This window comes from Cibotium barometz, chromosome 12 (assembly GCF_041138505.1).
Source record: "Cibotium barometz isolate CiBa-2024 chromosome 12, ASM4113850v1, whole genome shotgun sequence".
Lineage (NCBI taxonomy): Eukaryota > Viridiplantae > Streptophyta > Polypodiopsida > Cyatheales > Cibotiaceae > Cibotium > Cibotium barometz.
In genome coordinates this window covers 22,103,004-22,116,831 of record NC_141057.1, presented here as the reverse complement: position 1 = coordinate 22,116,831, position 13,828 = coordinate 22,103,004, and the positions used below count along the sequence as shown (strand labels likewise).

At 41.3% G+C, this 13,828-nt stretch overlaps 1 protein-coding gene across 2 annotated transcripts in view; it reads left to right on the top strand.

Moving 5' to 3' along the window:
- LOC147633179 (agamous-like MADS-box protein AGL11) overlaps positions 1-12,884 on the top strand; it is a 66,674-nt gene extending 53,790 nt beyond the window's left edge. The window contains exons 3-7 of one of the 2 annotated variants that reach the window (XM_086806196.1): positions 11,587-11,648; positions 11,826-11,925; positions 12,006-12,047; positions 12,170-12,211; positions 12,366-12,884. In XM_086806196.1, the coding sequence (XP_086662322.1) occupies positions 11,587-11,648; positions 11,826-11,925; positions 12,006-12,047; positions 12,170-12,211; positions 12,366-12,512 (393 nt within the window). In that variant the 3' untranslated portion in view covers positions 12,513-12,884. Of the gene's footprint in view, positions 1-11,586; positions 11,649-11,825; positions 11,926-12,005; positions 12,048-12,169; positions 12,212-12,356 lie in introns of both variants that reach the window. The other variant, XM_086806195.1, reaches the window with a different exon arrangement.
- The last annotated feature ends 944 nt before the right edge of the window (positions 12,885-13,828 follow it).

Sequence of the window (13,828 nt, the reverse complement as noted above, 5' to 3'; positions counted from 1 at the left end):
GAGGTTGAGCCCACTTTCTTTGAGCAGGCAATTAGGAAAAAGAAATGGGAAGATGCCATGGATGAGGAGATGGAAGCATTGGATGCAAATGCAACATGGGAGTTAGTGCCTTTACTTAAGGAAAAGAAGATAACCAGATGTAAGTGGGTGTATAAAGTCAAGCACAATGCTGATGGTTCAGTGAGCAGGTACAAGGCAAGATTGGTTGCCAAGGGCTTTGCACAGACTTATGGCATCGACTATGAGGAGACATTTAGCTCGGTTGCAAGAATGGCAACCGTGAGAGTTGTCATTGTGCTATGGCTGTAAGCGAAGAGTTGATCTTTACATCAAATGGATGTAAAGAATTCTATCTTGCATGGTGATTTTCAAGAAGTGTACATGATGCAGCCACCAGGTTATGAGAGTGATGCACATTCAGATTTTGTGTGCAGGTTACGCAAAGCCTTGTATGGCTTGAAGTAGGCACCCAAAGCATGGTCAAACAAGATAGGGGAGTATCTTGTTACTATTGGATTTTAGATATCCAATGTAAATTTTTCATTATATGTGAAAAGGACAGACAGAGGGATCATGCTATTAGTCATCTATGTGGATGACTTAATTACCACTGTTGATAGTGATGTAGACATACATGATGTCAGGATGCTTTTGAAGCAGAAGTCTGAGATGAAGGATTTGGGTGAGCTGCGGTATTTCTTGGGTTAAGAGGTGGTGAGATCACCTCATGGCATTTTGCTATTGCAGAGGCAGTATGGCTTGGACATGTTGTTCAAGTATGGTATGATAGGCTCTGCAAGCCTATTTCATTGCCATTGGAGCATAACACAAAGCTTTTTGCAAATACAGGTGAGCTTTTGGAGGATCCCACTACATACATGCGCATAGTGGTAGTTTAATCTACATGACCATTACAAGGCTAGACTTGAGCTATGCTGTTGGACTTGTGAGTCAATTTATGTAGGCCCCTAGGAAGCCACACTTGTCTATCTTCTCCAGCCATTCTACATGCATGTTTGCTTCTTTGTACAAGGTGGATGGGAAGCCTTTGTACCATGGAAAGAGTGCAAGAACAAACCAATGTCATGGGGCTTTACCCAACCACACTCGGGAGCATAAAACATCTCAATCAAGAAGCCAATATGTGATGACCTAGCTCACAATTTCATCGGAAAGGTGTGTCACTCACCTCATGAATACTTCTGCTTATATTCTCATAAGAGATGATGTTGCTGCACAACCACATTCCAAATCTCCACTCTTCCTGCACTCCAATGGAAGCTCGACCCTCCTCTCACTCAATCTCTCTCTCTCACACATACACTCATGCATACACAATGAGCATATAACATATTTAATTGAATTAGAAAATAAAGACACAAGAGAGAAAGAGAGTAGAGAAGAAGGGCACTCTATTAGCTCCATAACAGAATGATTGGTGAGAATACAAATTGATTCTTGTCTTGGCTTCCAGCCTTCATACCTTGGTCGATCGGTTTTCTTCTTCTTCTTAGATTTTTCTACTGAGGCCACTAATAGTTGCTTAAAAACATGTTGGTTTTGGGTTTGTAGGCAGGTGATAGCATGAAAATATTTGTGATGTAGGTTTTTTAGAATCTGCCTTTGAGTTTGATTACTTATCCGAATCATGTTTAGGGGTGTGATGATGGGTCCTATCTTTGGGCTTGTCACCACAATATTTTTGGGGCACTCCTTAATCCATTGGCAGTGGTAACATATTGAAGAGGCATTCTTCTAGCTGTGATGTTAATGGAATGAAGGGATGTAATGCATGAAAATATGAGTAATCACCATGTAAACATGATGCCTAAGTGTGTTTAGTCTCTCACACCAAGAGAATGGAAATAGCCTTCCACAAGCCAAGAAGCCATGAGCTCCAAGAAACATGAGTTTCCATTTCTAAAAAAATGATCATCAAAAGTTACAACCATGGTCCAAGTCCCCTCTTTTATACATGGACTTGTCCCATTATTAACCCTATTGAATAAAGTTCCTACTTTATTACAAACCATCCCTTCCCAAAGATTTTGTCCTCAAAATCAATAACATGTACAATCTCAAAGTATGAGACTCTAATGTAATCGATGGGAAGTGGTTAAGAGTTCTCAAGTACATCCAAAGCACATATACAATGAAAATTTGGATGCGTACAAGTCCACAAAGCTTCAAGCCCAAAGTGTTTGAGTGGGACTGTTATGACAGCCCTTCTAGTCGATGAAGACCCTTGAAAATCCTTCATTTAGACTCCATATATTGGGCTGAAAATGATATGTACACTCAGCCATATGTAGCCCACATCATAATCCTTCATTAGGATACGCCATGAAGCTTGTTGGAGTAGAAAAATAGGCCCAATAGTAGACCTTCCCAAAGCTGTCCAGAAATTACAGCATGTATACTTCTCCTCATATTACCCAATTTGCTCAAGTAAACCATACCACTTGGTCACGGAAAGTCATCCACAAGTAAGCCATGTTGTTGGACATACTCCAATGATTGCCAAGTAGCCTCATCCATGGGTAATTGCTTCCATTTGACAAGGTATTCATCAATATTTCGATTCCTCAACTCTCTTGTCCTCTTACCAATAACCCTCTCCGGCTCATAAATGATCTCACCTTCTTCATTCATGGGTGGAAGCTCTTCCATCTCTTGAGGCAAAGATCCCATAAACCTCTTAAGGTTAGATACATGAAACACATTATGGATCCTTGTCGAAGAAGGCAAATCCAACTTGTAGGCCAAATCACCAACCCTCTTGATAATCAAGTATGGTCCATAATACCTATGAGCCAATTTTGAGTTGGTTACACCTTTGAGAGTGTTATGCCGACTCTTGGGAAGCTTCAATAGCACATAATCACCCTCTTCAAACTCCACATCCCTTCTATGAACATCCGCCTTAGCCTTCATGACATCTTGAGCCTTCTTCATATTGTCCTTGCAAAGTTGAAGAAGCTGTCTCATTCTTTCCAACTCTTCTTTTGCCAATGGATTGACCACTTTGTCTTCACGGAAGGCTATCGATGGCACATGTACTTGATATCCATAGAGAGCCTCAAATGGTGACATGCCAATACTCAAATGCTTGCTTGAATTATGGCAAAATTCAGCAAGATAAAGCCACTCATCCCAAGATGTTTGCATGTCATGACAATAGTGCCTCAAGTACACCTCAAGCCATTTGTTTGTGCACTCCGTTTGCCCATCCGTTTGAGGGTGATAGGCTGTAGATGGAGTGATTTGAGTACCCAAGCTCTCATATAATGACCTCCAAAAAGTCCCCATGAACTTGGTATCTCGATCACAAACTATGTTAAGTGGCAAGCCATGTATCTTGAATACATGTTCCAAAAATTGCTTGGCAATATGAGATGCTCCATAAGTGGTCTTTGAAGCAATGAAATGGGCTGATTTTGTAAGCCTATCAATCACCACAAATATTTGATCCCATCCATGCTTTGTCTTTGGTAGACCCGTGATGAAGTCCATAGAAATGTGAGTCCATTTACCATCCGGAATAGGTAATGGATGAAGTAAACCACTTGGGAGTTGATGGCTATCCTTATTCTTTTGACAAGAAGCACATTCCATCACAAACTTCTTCACATCTCCCCATATACCTTTCCAATAAAAACTCTTGCTCACTTTATCATAGGTTTTGAGTACACCAAGATGGCCCGAAAGTGGTGAAGAATGCATCTCATGAAGCACCTTTGGTATGTAGAATGAGGTAGGAACCAAATACACCTTATCCTTGTACCACAAGAGACCATTGTGAAGCTTGTAATGAGGAAACTCTCCACCATCACCTTGCTGTAATTTGGTATAAATATGAGCAGCACCTTCATTGATGAGGTATTCCTCTTGAATCCCCTTGATCCATTCACTATATACCTCCATGATTGAAGTTGTAGCGCATGCCCACATTCTAGACAATGCATCCGCCACTACATTGTCCTTCCCGGGTGTGTAGGATATCTCAAAATCATATCCTTGAAGTGTGGCCAGCCATCTCTTTTGCTTTGGAGAAAGATTTGGTTGGGAGAGGAAAAATTTCAGCACCCTATGATCACTTCTCACCTTGAAATGAGCACCATAAAGATAGTGATGCCACTTCTTGATGGCATGAAGTATGGCTAGCATCTCTTGCTCATAAACATGAAGCCCCATCTCCTTTTCGGTAAGCTTCCTACTTTCAAATGCAATGACTCCATGCTCTTGATACAAAACTGCCCCAATTCCTCTACCACTTGCATCCGCCCTCACATAAAATGTCTTTGCAAAATCCGGACATACAAGTATAGGGGCTGAAGTGAGCAACTCCTTGAGCTCATTGAAGCTCTTGTTGGCAATGGAATCCCAAAAGAAAGCCTCCCTCTTGAGCAAGTCGGTAAGAGGTGCCGCAATGGATGCATAATGTTGCATGAATCTTCTATAGAAAGAAGATAATCCCAAAAATCCTCTCAATTGAGTTGTATTGCTTGGTGTTGGCCACTCTTTGACACATGCCACTTTCTTAGGATCAGCCCTTATGCCATTCTCACCCACCAAGTGTCCAAGATATTCCACTTCATTGACCATGAATGTGCATTTGCTCTCCTTTGCATAAAGCTTGTGCTTCCTCAACACTTCAAACACTTGCTTCACATGACATAAATGTTCCCCTTTGCTCTTGCTATAGATCAAGATGTCATCGAAGAACACTAGCACAAACTTGAAAAGAAGGGGAGCCAATATCCGATTCATCAATGCTTGAAAAGTGGCCGGAGCATTTGTAAGACCAAAGGGCATCACCATGAAGTGAAACAATCCCCTTTCCGTCCTAAATGCTGTCTTCTCTTCATCACCTTCCTTCATCCTTATTTGATGATATCCCGATCTCAAATCAATCTTGGTGAAGAACTTTGCCCCTTTGAGCTCATCAAGAAGATCATCAATGCGAGGTATGGGATACCTATTCTTGATTGTGACCTTGTTCAAGTCACGATAATCAATGCACATGCGAAAGGATCCATCCTTCTTCTTCACCAAGAGAACGGGAGATGCAAATGGAGATTGTGAAGGTTGAATAAGACCCATAGCAAGCAAATCTTGCACTTGCTTAGCCACTTCCTCTCTTTCTACCTTAGACAAACGGTAAGGAGGCTTGTTGACAACCTTTGCATTTGGTTCAAGTACTATGGCATGGTCAATCTCCCTCTTAGGTGGTAGACTCTTTGGCACTTGCAAAATATCTTCATACTCCTTAAGAAGAGTTGCCATTTCCTCATCTATGTGCTGTCCACTGCCTTCCATCCCCTCTTGGGTAACATGTAACACATAGATAGTGCCAAAAGCCTTAATCTCTTTCTTGAGTCGCCTTGGAGTGATCAAAGAGAGCTTCTTAGGTGCATTTGCAGCAAGTACCACTTGTTGCCCATGATGTAGAAAGCTCATGAAACCTTGTTGAAGGTTCATGTGAATGTCACCAAGTGAAGCCAACCAATCACATCCCATGATAATGTCGATGGGACCCATATCCAAAACCACCAAATCACCTTCCCAAGTGTATGAAGAGGATAAAACCACTTTTGTAGAAGGGCAAACCAAGCTAGTCTTCTCACTTTCCCCATTTGCCACTTGCACTTGGAACGTTGTAGGTGTCTTCTTTGTGTTGAGTTTGAGAGAGTTGATGGATTTAGAGTTGATGAAGCTATGAGTGCTCCCGGAATCCACAAGAATATGTGCAACCCTCCCATTGATGGTCCCCACCAACCTTAGTGTGCTTGGGTTCTTGCAACCCGCCAACAACTCTTGCGAGATAGAGCATATGCAAGCTGAAATTTCTGCATTTGTAGGCATGTCTCCATCCACAAGGCTTTCCTTAACTCTACCTCCCGGATCAAACGGAAACTCACCATCCTCCGTGATGAAAGAATGGTCTTCAAGTGACTCCTCATGTGCTTCTTCATTGCAATCCTTCCATTCTTCAATGTCATGAGAGTCATCCTTGTTCTCTTTCTCATCCATGAGGATCATAGTGGCCACAATCTTCTTTGATTTGCACACATGCCCGGGTGACCACCTCTCTTTGCACTTGAAACATAGCCCTTTGCTTCTCAACTCCTCAATCTTTGGATCATCCATTCTTTGAGTCTTCTTGAAGGGTTGAAAGGGCTTCTTCTTCATGAAGTCACTACTCCTTTTGGCATCAAATTGATGTATCCCATTCTTTGGCTGTCCACCCCCAAATGATGTAGGAGTTCTTGGATTAGAGGATGGTAATGTAGAGGTAGGACCTTTCCCAAAATTGTAAGAAGTAGTGGTTGGTTTGAGTGTGTCTTTGGTGAAGGTCATGGGCTGAGATCTCTTGTACTTTGGCTCATAGAGTTCGGCTAACCTCATAGCTTCTTTGAGAGAGCTAGGCCTTTGAGCCGACACATCCGCCTTGATGAAGTGTTCAAGCCCATGCACAAACTTTTTCATCTTCATGTCTTCACTCAAGCCTTCCACGTACATTGAAAGCTTCAAAAATTTCTTGATATAATCTCTCACCATCATCCCCTTTTGAGAAAGTTCATACCATTCTTCATGGTGACGGTCAAGCACTAGGGGTGAAATGAAGGCCAAGTTCATCTCCCGCTTCAATCCTTCCCAAGTTGATGGCGTGTTCCCTTGTTTGACCAAGTGCCTCCACCATTGATGTGCATAATCTTCAAGGTGTAAGGAAGCAAATTGTACCATATCACGCTCACTTTTTGGGTAAAGTTGGAAATAAGTGTCAAGCTTAGTAGCCCACTCCTCCAACTCTTGTGGAGATGATCCATCACCTTTGAACTTTGATAGTGAGACTTTGTCTTTGACATCCTTAGAAGCTGTGTAGGATGGGTTGTCATGTTGGGTAGAGGGTTTGAACCTTTGCATCTTCATATACGATTCCATGAATTGCGCAAAGTCTTTGTAGTCCCTCTTGATGTCATTTGGTAACTCCATCCACTTCTCATGAGCATCCCTTTGTCTTTGGGCAAAGGACAATTGGTTCCAATCGAGTACCACCTCTTCATCAATCATGTGCATATTGGAATTAGATGGACCCGAGTGAAAAGAAGAATGAAACATGTCCTTGACAAGGGGCCTCCGTGCATCCGCCATGAATCCAAAAGTAGCATTCTTGGTGGCATGCTCATGCATTACTTTGGGAGAAACCTCTTGTGCCATAGGTAGCTTGCCTTCCCTACGGCCTTCAAAAGCTGTCCCATATTGCTTGCCTGCATGTGAAACACCATGACCACTATCAAATGAAGGTTGGCTCATTGGCCGAGCCACCCTCTCTTCCAAGACTTCCATCCTTGTGGCCATAGTATCAAGTCTATCATTGACCTCCACCCTTGTAGCCATCGTGTCCATCTTCGCATTCATTTGCATCAGCATTTGCATGATCGAATCGATGGGGATGGTATGTGACGCTTGTGGGGTGGGCTTGTGGGCACTTCCAACATTCACTTCTTCATGCACTTCCCTTGAAGTATGCCCACAAGTATCTTCCGGAGCATCTAAGATTCCTTGCTCCATAATTGCTTCTTCTCCCTCTACCTCGTCGGGAGTCAAGGTGTTATGCTTTGGTCGCCCTCTTGTCCTCGTTCCCATGGAAAGTATTGGTTTCAAAGATTTGGCTCTAACTTGAGGTAGGGATGTCCGATTGAAGTGGTCTAGAGCTTGTTGGAGATCTAATGAGGTGTACTAGACCACTATACAAAGACCCTTAAGAGGTGAGAAGTGCTACTATTCTCTGTTTTAGGGTTTACAGGGTTATAGGCTGAAATAGTATTTTGAGCATAACTTGAGCTAGAAATATCCGAATGCAAAACTTCTTAGCTCAAATCGAAGCCCTCGATGAGTACTACGAGCCTATGTGATTAGATCTTGAAGACCTTAAAACCCCTATGACTGAATTAGGGTTTACTGTTTCTGCAAAAACCCTAATTTCTACCCCAAAGAGATATCGAAACGGAAAGGTTAAGGGCTCGTTGGGTAGCTCTAAGGAAGCACTAAGAGCTCGTATGATCACCTTTAATTCAGTCCAAAAGGTTTGGGACTGAATTAGGGTTTTGTAAATCTGCAATTTTCTTGCCCAAGTGACCCTTTTGTGCCCCCAATGATCCTTGCTTGTTCCCGCACCTTTGTTAGCACCTTTTGCACTTCCTTTGCATCCCAAGGTCTGCAATTAATGTTTCACCAACCTCAATTGCCATGCATAGTCAAGATTTTGGAAGAATTTCGCCATAGTCTCCTTTGTAAATGGAGCCAAATCTCAACTGAAAATGCAATTTCTGAAATCAAAATACAATGCTCTTTGCATCCCACAATGCCATGAAAGCTCTTATGCAATCTTTGTCCATCAAGGCATTAGCAACATCCACACAATATGATGGAATAGGGGGCCCCATTGCCCAAATGCATCCATAAAGTCGATGTGAGGATTGTTGAGGATGCGCGTTGAAGCTTGCCGATCTCCCGGCCAAGCCCTTCTCACCCCTTCACCAAGTTTTCCTCCAAGGTGAAGGTTGAGGCCATGTCTTCACCACCATGTACCTAATCCTCCACCGTATCGCTTTCCCAAAGCAATCACGACACGGTAGATTCAAAACATGCTCCCCTTGGCCTCTCCAACCAACGCCAAGGTACCCTCACACATTGCTAGATTCACTAGGAAATGAAAGTGAATGCAATGGTGAGTGTATGTGTTTGGAATTTACAAATGGGATGAAGGTAAAATCACTTACATGTGTGTGGCATGACTCATGCCATTTACAATATTCTCATGAATCATTATGCATGAATTCATGCTCATTCTCATAACTCCATTCATCAAAACAATCCAACATCAACCATCAAATCACAATGCCCTCACCATGGCATTTGGCATTTGCATAAGCATTTGTAAGACCAAAGTCAAGGCATATGTAATTGCATTCCTAGTGTCCATATGGCATCAAAATGAGCATGTTTCCATGGCATGGTATGAGCTTGTCAAATGGCAATCCATAGCATGGATATGGCATATGAATGGTGTATATGATATGTGAATGATGCTTCAATTCCAACCAATGCTACATAGATTTGCCATTAAATGCTTCATTTCTGAAATTTAGGGTTTCTCAATGTAATGAACCCCAATCAACTCCCAAAGCCCCAATGAATGCTTCAAAATTGCTAGAAATTGATGAAGGCACTCACCAATGGCATCCCTTAAGCTTCAATGACTGAAATTTGTTGAAGGAGGCTTCATATTGATGAAAAACGTGGCCACTTTAGCACTGACTTGCAGCCATGTAGAAGGTAACCAATGCTCATGAAAATGGCATGAAAAGTCTACCAAAACATGAGATAAAACTTGCATATGATCCATGGTAGGCATAGCAAGCAAAGAAGCTCCATTTCCACCATGAAAACGGCGCCGTTTCGCCGTCAGGCTGCCGCTGCAAATCGCGAAAACGCCTTGCCTTTGAAGCACCAAAGCTCCCATACAATACTCATACCTTGCTTATGATTGTTTCCCCCATGTTTGCTTGCCATTTGGTGAAGGTTTGGTTGAGGAAAACCATGGCTAGGGTTGCAGGAAACTCCACAGAAGCAAAAACGTTTTTGGATTAAGTTTCCTAATCACGATTAACCATTTCCCCCAAATTTGGTCCAAACTTTTCAAAAAATTTGGTCCATACCCCCAGATTTGGTCCAGAAAGGGCAAAAATGGCCAAAATCACTCAAAATCTAAGCAATCTACATGAAATGCTCACCATCCCCATGAGATTAATCAAGATTAGAGAAGATTTGTCAAGAATCACTCAAGGATTACAAGAAAATGAGAAAAAAAAAATTAAAAGAAACTCAAATTTTCAAGCAAATTTTCCCAACAACCCATGCATGCCCATGATCAAAATCAAGAGCTCTGATACCAATTGGAATGAAGGGATGTAATGCATGAAAATATGAGTAATCACCATGTAAACATGATGCCTAAGTGTGTTTAGTCTCTCACACCAAGAGAATGGAAATAGCCTTCCACAAGCCAAGAAGCCATGAGCTCCAAGAAACATGAGTTTCCATTTCTAAAAAATGATCATCAAAAGTTACAACCATGGTCCAAGTCCCCTCTTTTATACATGGACCTGTCCCAGTATTAACCCTATTGAATAAAGTTCCTACTTTATTACAGTTAATGTCCCGATCCCTTCGCATTGTAGCAAGTTGGTAAATTAGCTTGACTCCCCCTCTCCCATCCACTACAGGATGAAGTTTTGTGGGGTCCTCAAATAGCTGGGGGTGGATTTGATATCTACCTCATATTCTTGGTAATTAATAGGCTCCTCAAAGCTTACTTGATTCAGAGGTGTCACCCTTGGTGGAGGAGGTTGTGGTCCCAAGACAGGTGGAGGTAATGGCATAATGGGTGCATGGTGCATGCCCTTTCATAAGAGTTGTTGCATGGGATGTTCAACCATTTCTTGATTTGTTACAAGACCGAGGGCTATCGTTTGTTGTGTTGCCATAAATGCTAGCTATGGTCTTGTTGTATTGGCAATAGCCTATAGGCATATTCAAAAATCTCGGGCTTTGTGACTATAGCGCCCACAAAAGCTATAGTTACCATTGTAAACGAGCTCTTAAAATTGGACATTTGCGAGTGGTATGTCCCTAACGGCAAATGGAACACCAATGTAGCTCTCTCCTTGGATACATGTACGCATTGCTCAAAGCTTTGGTAACCTTCATTTCCTCTTATAGTCTTTTGAGAAGTGAGTCCAAGTCATTTCTACTAGAGTATTACCTTTAGCTACAGGTTTTGCAGTGGTAGTGCTACAACCGCTAGTAGCTGACACAACAAACTTAGAATTTGAAGCTTTTACTCCCTTTATCATCAAGTTATCCTCAAGTTGGATGACATTAGCCGTGACGTCCTCCCAGGTGGTGATACCTCTAATGACCAAACCATTATGGATATGTTCATGTTTAAGCCTATGGATAAATAGATCGAGCACTTGACTGTTGGAAAAGTGCTCATGTACAACACAACAAGAGTTGAAATGCAGTAATAAAATCTCTCACTAACTCATCTTCTTCTCTCTCAACTTTGTGCAACTATGAAGCCATACTCCACAAAGCTCCCTCACACACAAACTGCTTTAGCAATAACCTTCAAAGCCTAGTAAAGTTTAGACGTTCTTCAACTCTCAAAGTCTGATACCAATCATCAGCCTTGCCATCTATTGTAAGGCTAAATGTTTTGGTCTTTGCAAGATCATCCCTCTCACCACATGAGGCCTTGTAAACTTGATCAAAGACCTCGAGTTCTAGGATCACTGACGTCTCCATTGAACTTGTGTGTAAGCTTCGCGATTTGTGCAACCTTCCCAGAGCTACTCTATCCGTTATCTCTCATGACGTGTCCTATACTTTTAGATACAGCTCTCCCCAATGCTTGACTTCAAAGACGACTTTTACATGTCTTGACTTTGGCAAATTTGGTCTTCACACTTAACAATTGGTAAGACCACTAATAACCAATAATGTTGTGTTGTTTAGTATTGGAGGCATGAGGCTGTGCGAATGAAGAACCAACTAGAAGTCCTAGAAGAAATGCACAGGTAAGAACACTTTTCCTGCATTGAATATATGTTTGTGCCAAATTTGTCATCTCAAATGCTTGTAAGCATTTCATGGTAGCTTGTGTCATATCCCATGACTTGAAGTAGGTATACAGCGTATATACTATCGAGAAGCAGTATACTAAATTTTCTCTGTTTTTTTCTCGATTTTTAAAGAAATATGTCAGGTGAGAATCTAGACAAATTGCAGATTAGGAGCTTGCAAAAACTTGAAAACAAACTTCAAAATGGCCTATCTCGTGTGAGAGAAAGAAAGGTAATTGTCGATACTTTGTTAAATGGATACGACATTTCTATCCTAAACTAAATACAAATTTTTTTTTTTTCCTTGAACAGACACAACTGCTCATGCAACAAGTTGAAGATTTGCGTACAGAGGTGCGTGTTTCATGCATTTTTCTTTTTCTGTAGGATAGATATTTTACAAACTAATTTTGTAATACGATAAGAACACACATAACAAAGAGTTTAAATGGGTTTTGGATTGTAATTACATTCAGGAGAACTTGCTTCGAGCGGAGAATGAGTCCCTAAGATCCAAGGTAATCAAACCCCAAGGCTCAATATAGCTTTTATCGCACTAACTTTGTTGATTAATGAATTGCACGCCCAAACCGCGCCTTAATTCGGGTGATTACTATTGACTCATTGGTTTGTTCGCAACTTTCTGACATAATCGTCATTCAGTTGGCTGAGATTCATGCATGGCAAGCGCCTGCTGGTGTGTCTACGACAACAGGCCCCATAGACAGGGTGAGTGCAGCTAAGGCGTCCTCAAAGGAAGAAGAATCAAGCATCATGAGTGTTGCTGAAACCACCCTTCAGCTGGGTTACTCTTCCTAGATAATAAGGATGATTATTGCTGCTGAAACCAGGTCCCTTCATGCAAACCAAATGTGCGTATATATATATATATCTTGCTCCGGCAAGAAATCAAAAACTTTCATAAAATCTCTGTATCAAAAACTCTCTTCTGAACAAATTGGTTTATGTAAAAAAAAGTGTGAGACCAGGCACGATGGCGCGTATAATGAACATGACCTAATTTCCTAAAAACTTCTACACAAAAACCGGTCTTAAAAGAATATCGTGTTGAGGTCGTGTGTAAGGCTCGTTGTTATCAACAATGGTTCTAAGGTGCCCACCATAACTATTCCGAGAGCCTAGCCCAACCTCCTCACTTGTTTAAAAATCTATCAAATAGTTTGTATGCCACTATTGGTTAGGCACAACCGTTGCTTTGCTAATCCCCAACCTCTATGTATACAATCTTCAAAAGGCCACACTTCAACCTCTAGCGACAATATCCATGAGCAAGGAAAGTTACGCAATGTTGTCACAGTTTTTTGAAATGGTAATACATGACCAAGAAATCCATGATTGGCTAAGTGTGAGCAACATGGAGATGTTGCAAGCATACAAGAGAAAAGATTATTATCCCTAGCATGGCCGCTTGATCACGATGCATACATACATCACATCATCTTTGTTGGTCACGGGGGCAAGCATTATACAAGCAAAATTGTATGAGCAATACAACCGATGGGAAAAAAGGGTCCATCTCTTTAAAAACATAAGTGAACTTTAATGACAAAATATGACATATTTCACAAGGAAACCGTGGCATAAGTTTCTCTATCTTGCAAAGCAATAAGATAGATCATTTGAAGTGCCAAAAAGACGTGAGCAGACATGTTGTACCAAGACATAGTTGTTAAAAGACACTTGCTTCATGGCTAAAACAAGGTGTGTGTAGACAATATTTGGATAATACAATTATCAAAACATATGTGCTATGTTCTCCATCACACATGGCATAAGATCATTGCTTTCTCCATCTTGCATGTCAATACACCAACCATCTCATTATTTACAACATCAAACACAACCATCATCTTTCCATCTCATTGCAAGAAGGCAACCCAATTATCAAACGATAGACGTTTCATAGCCTTAACATGTGTGGTCAAACTTAATGTACAATGCACGATTCTCAAAAGATAGTTGATCCATAGTCCTAACATGTTTGCCAATACCAAATTTATCTAGTACAATTATCAAAAGATAGATCATTTGAAGTGCCAACAAGATGTGAGAAGACAAAATGTAGCTATTGCAGTTGTTAAAAGACATATGCTTCGTGGCAAAAACAAAGTGTG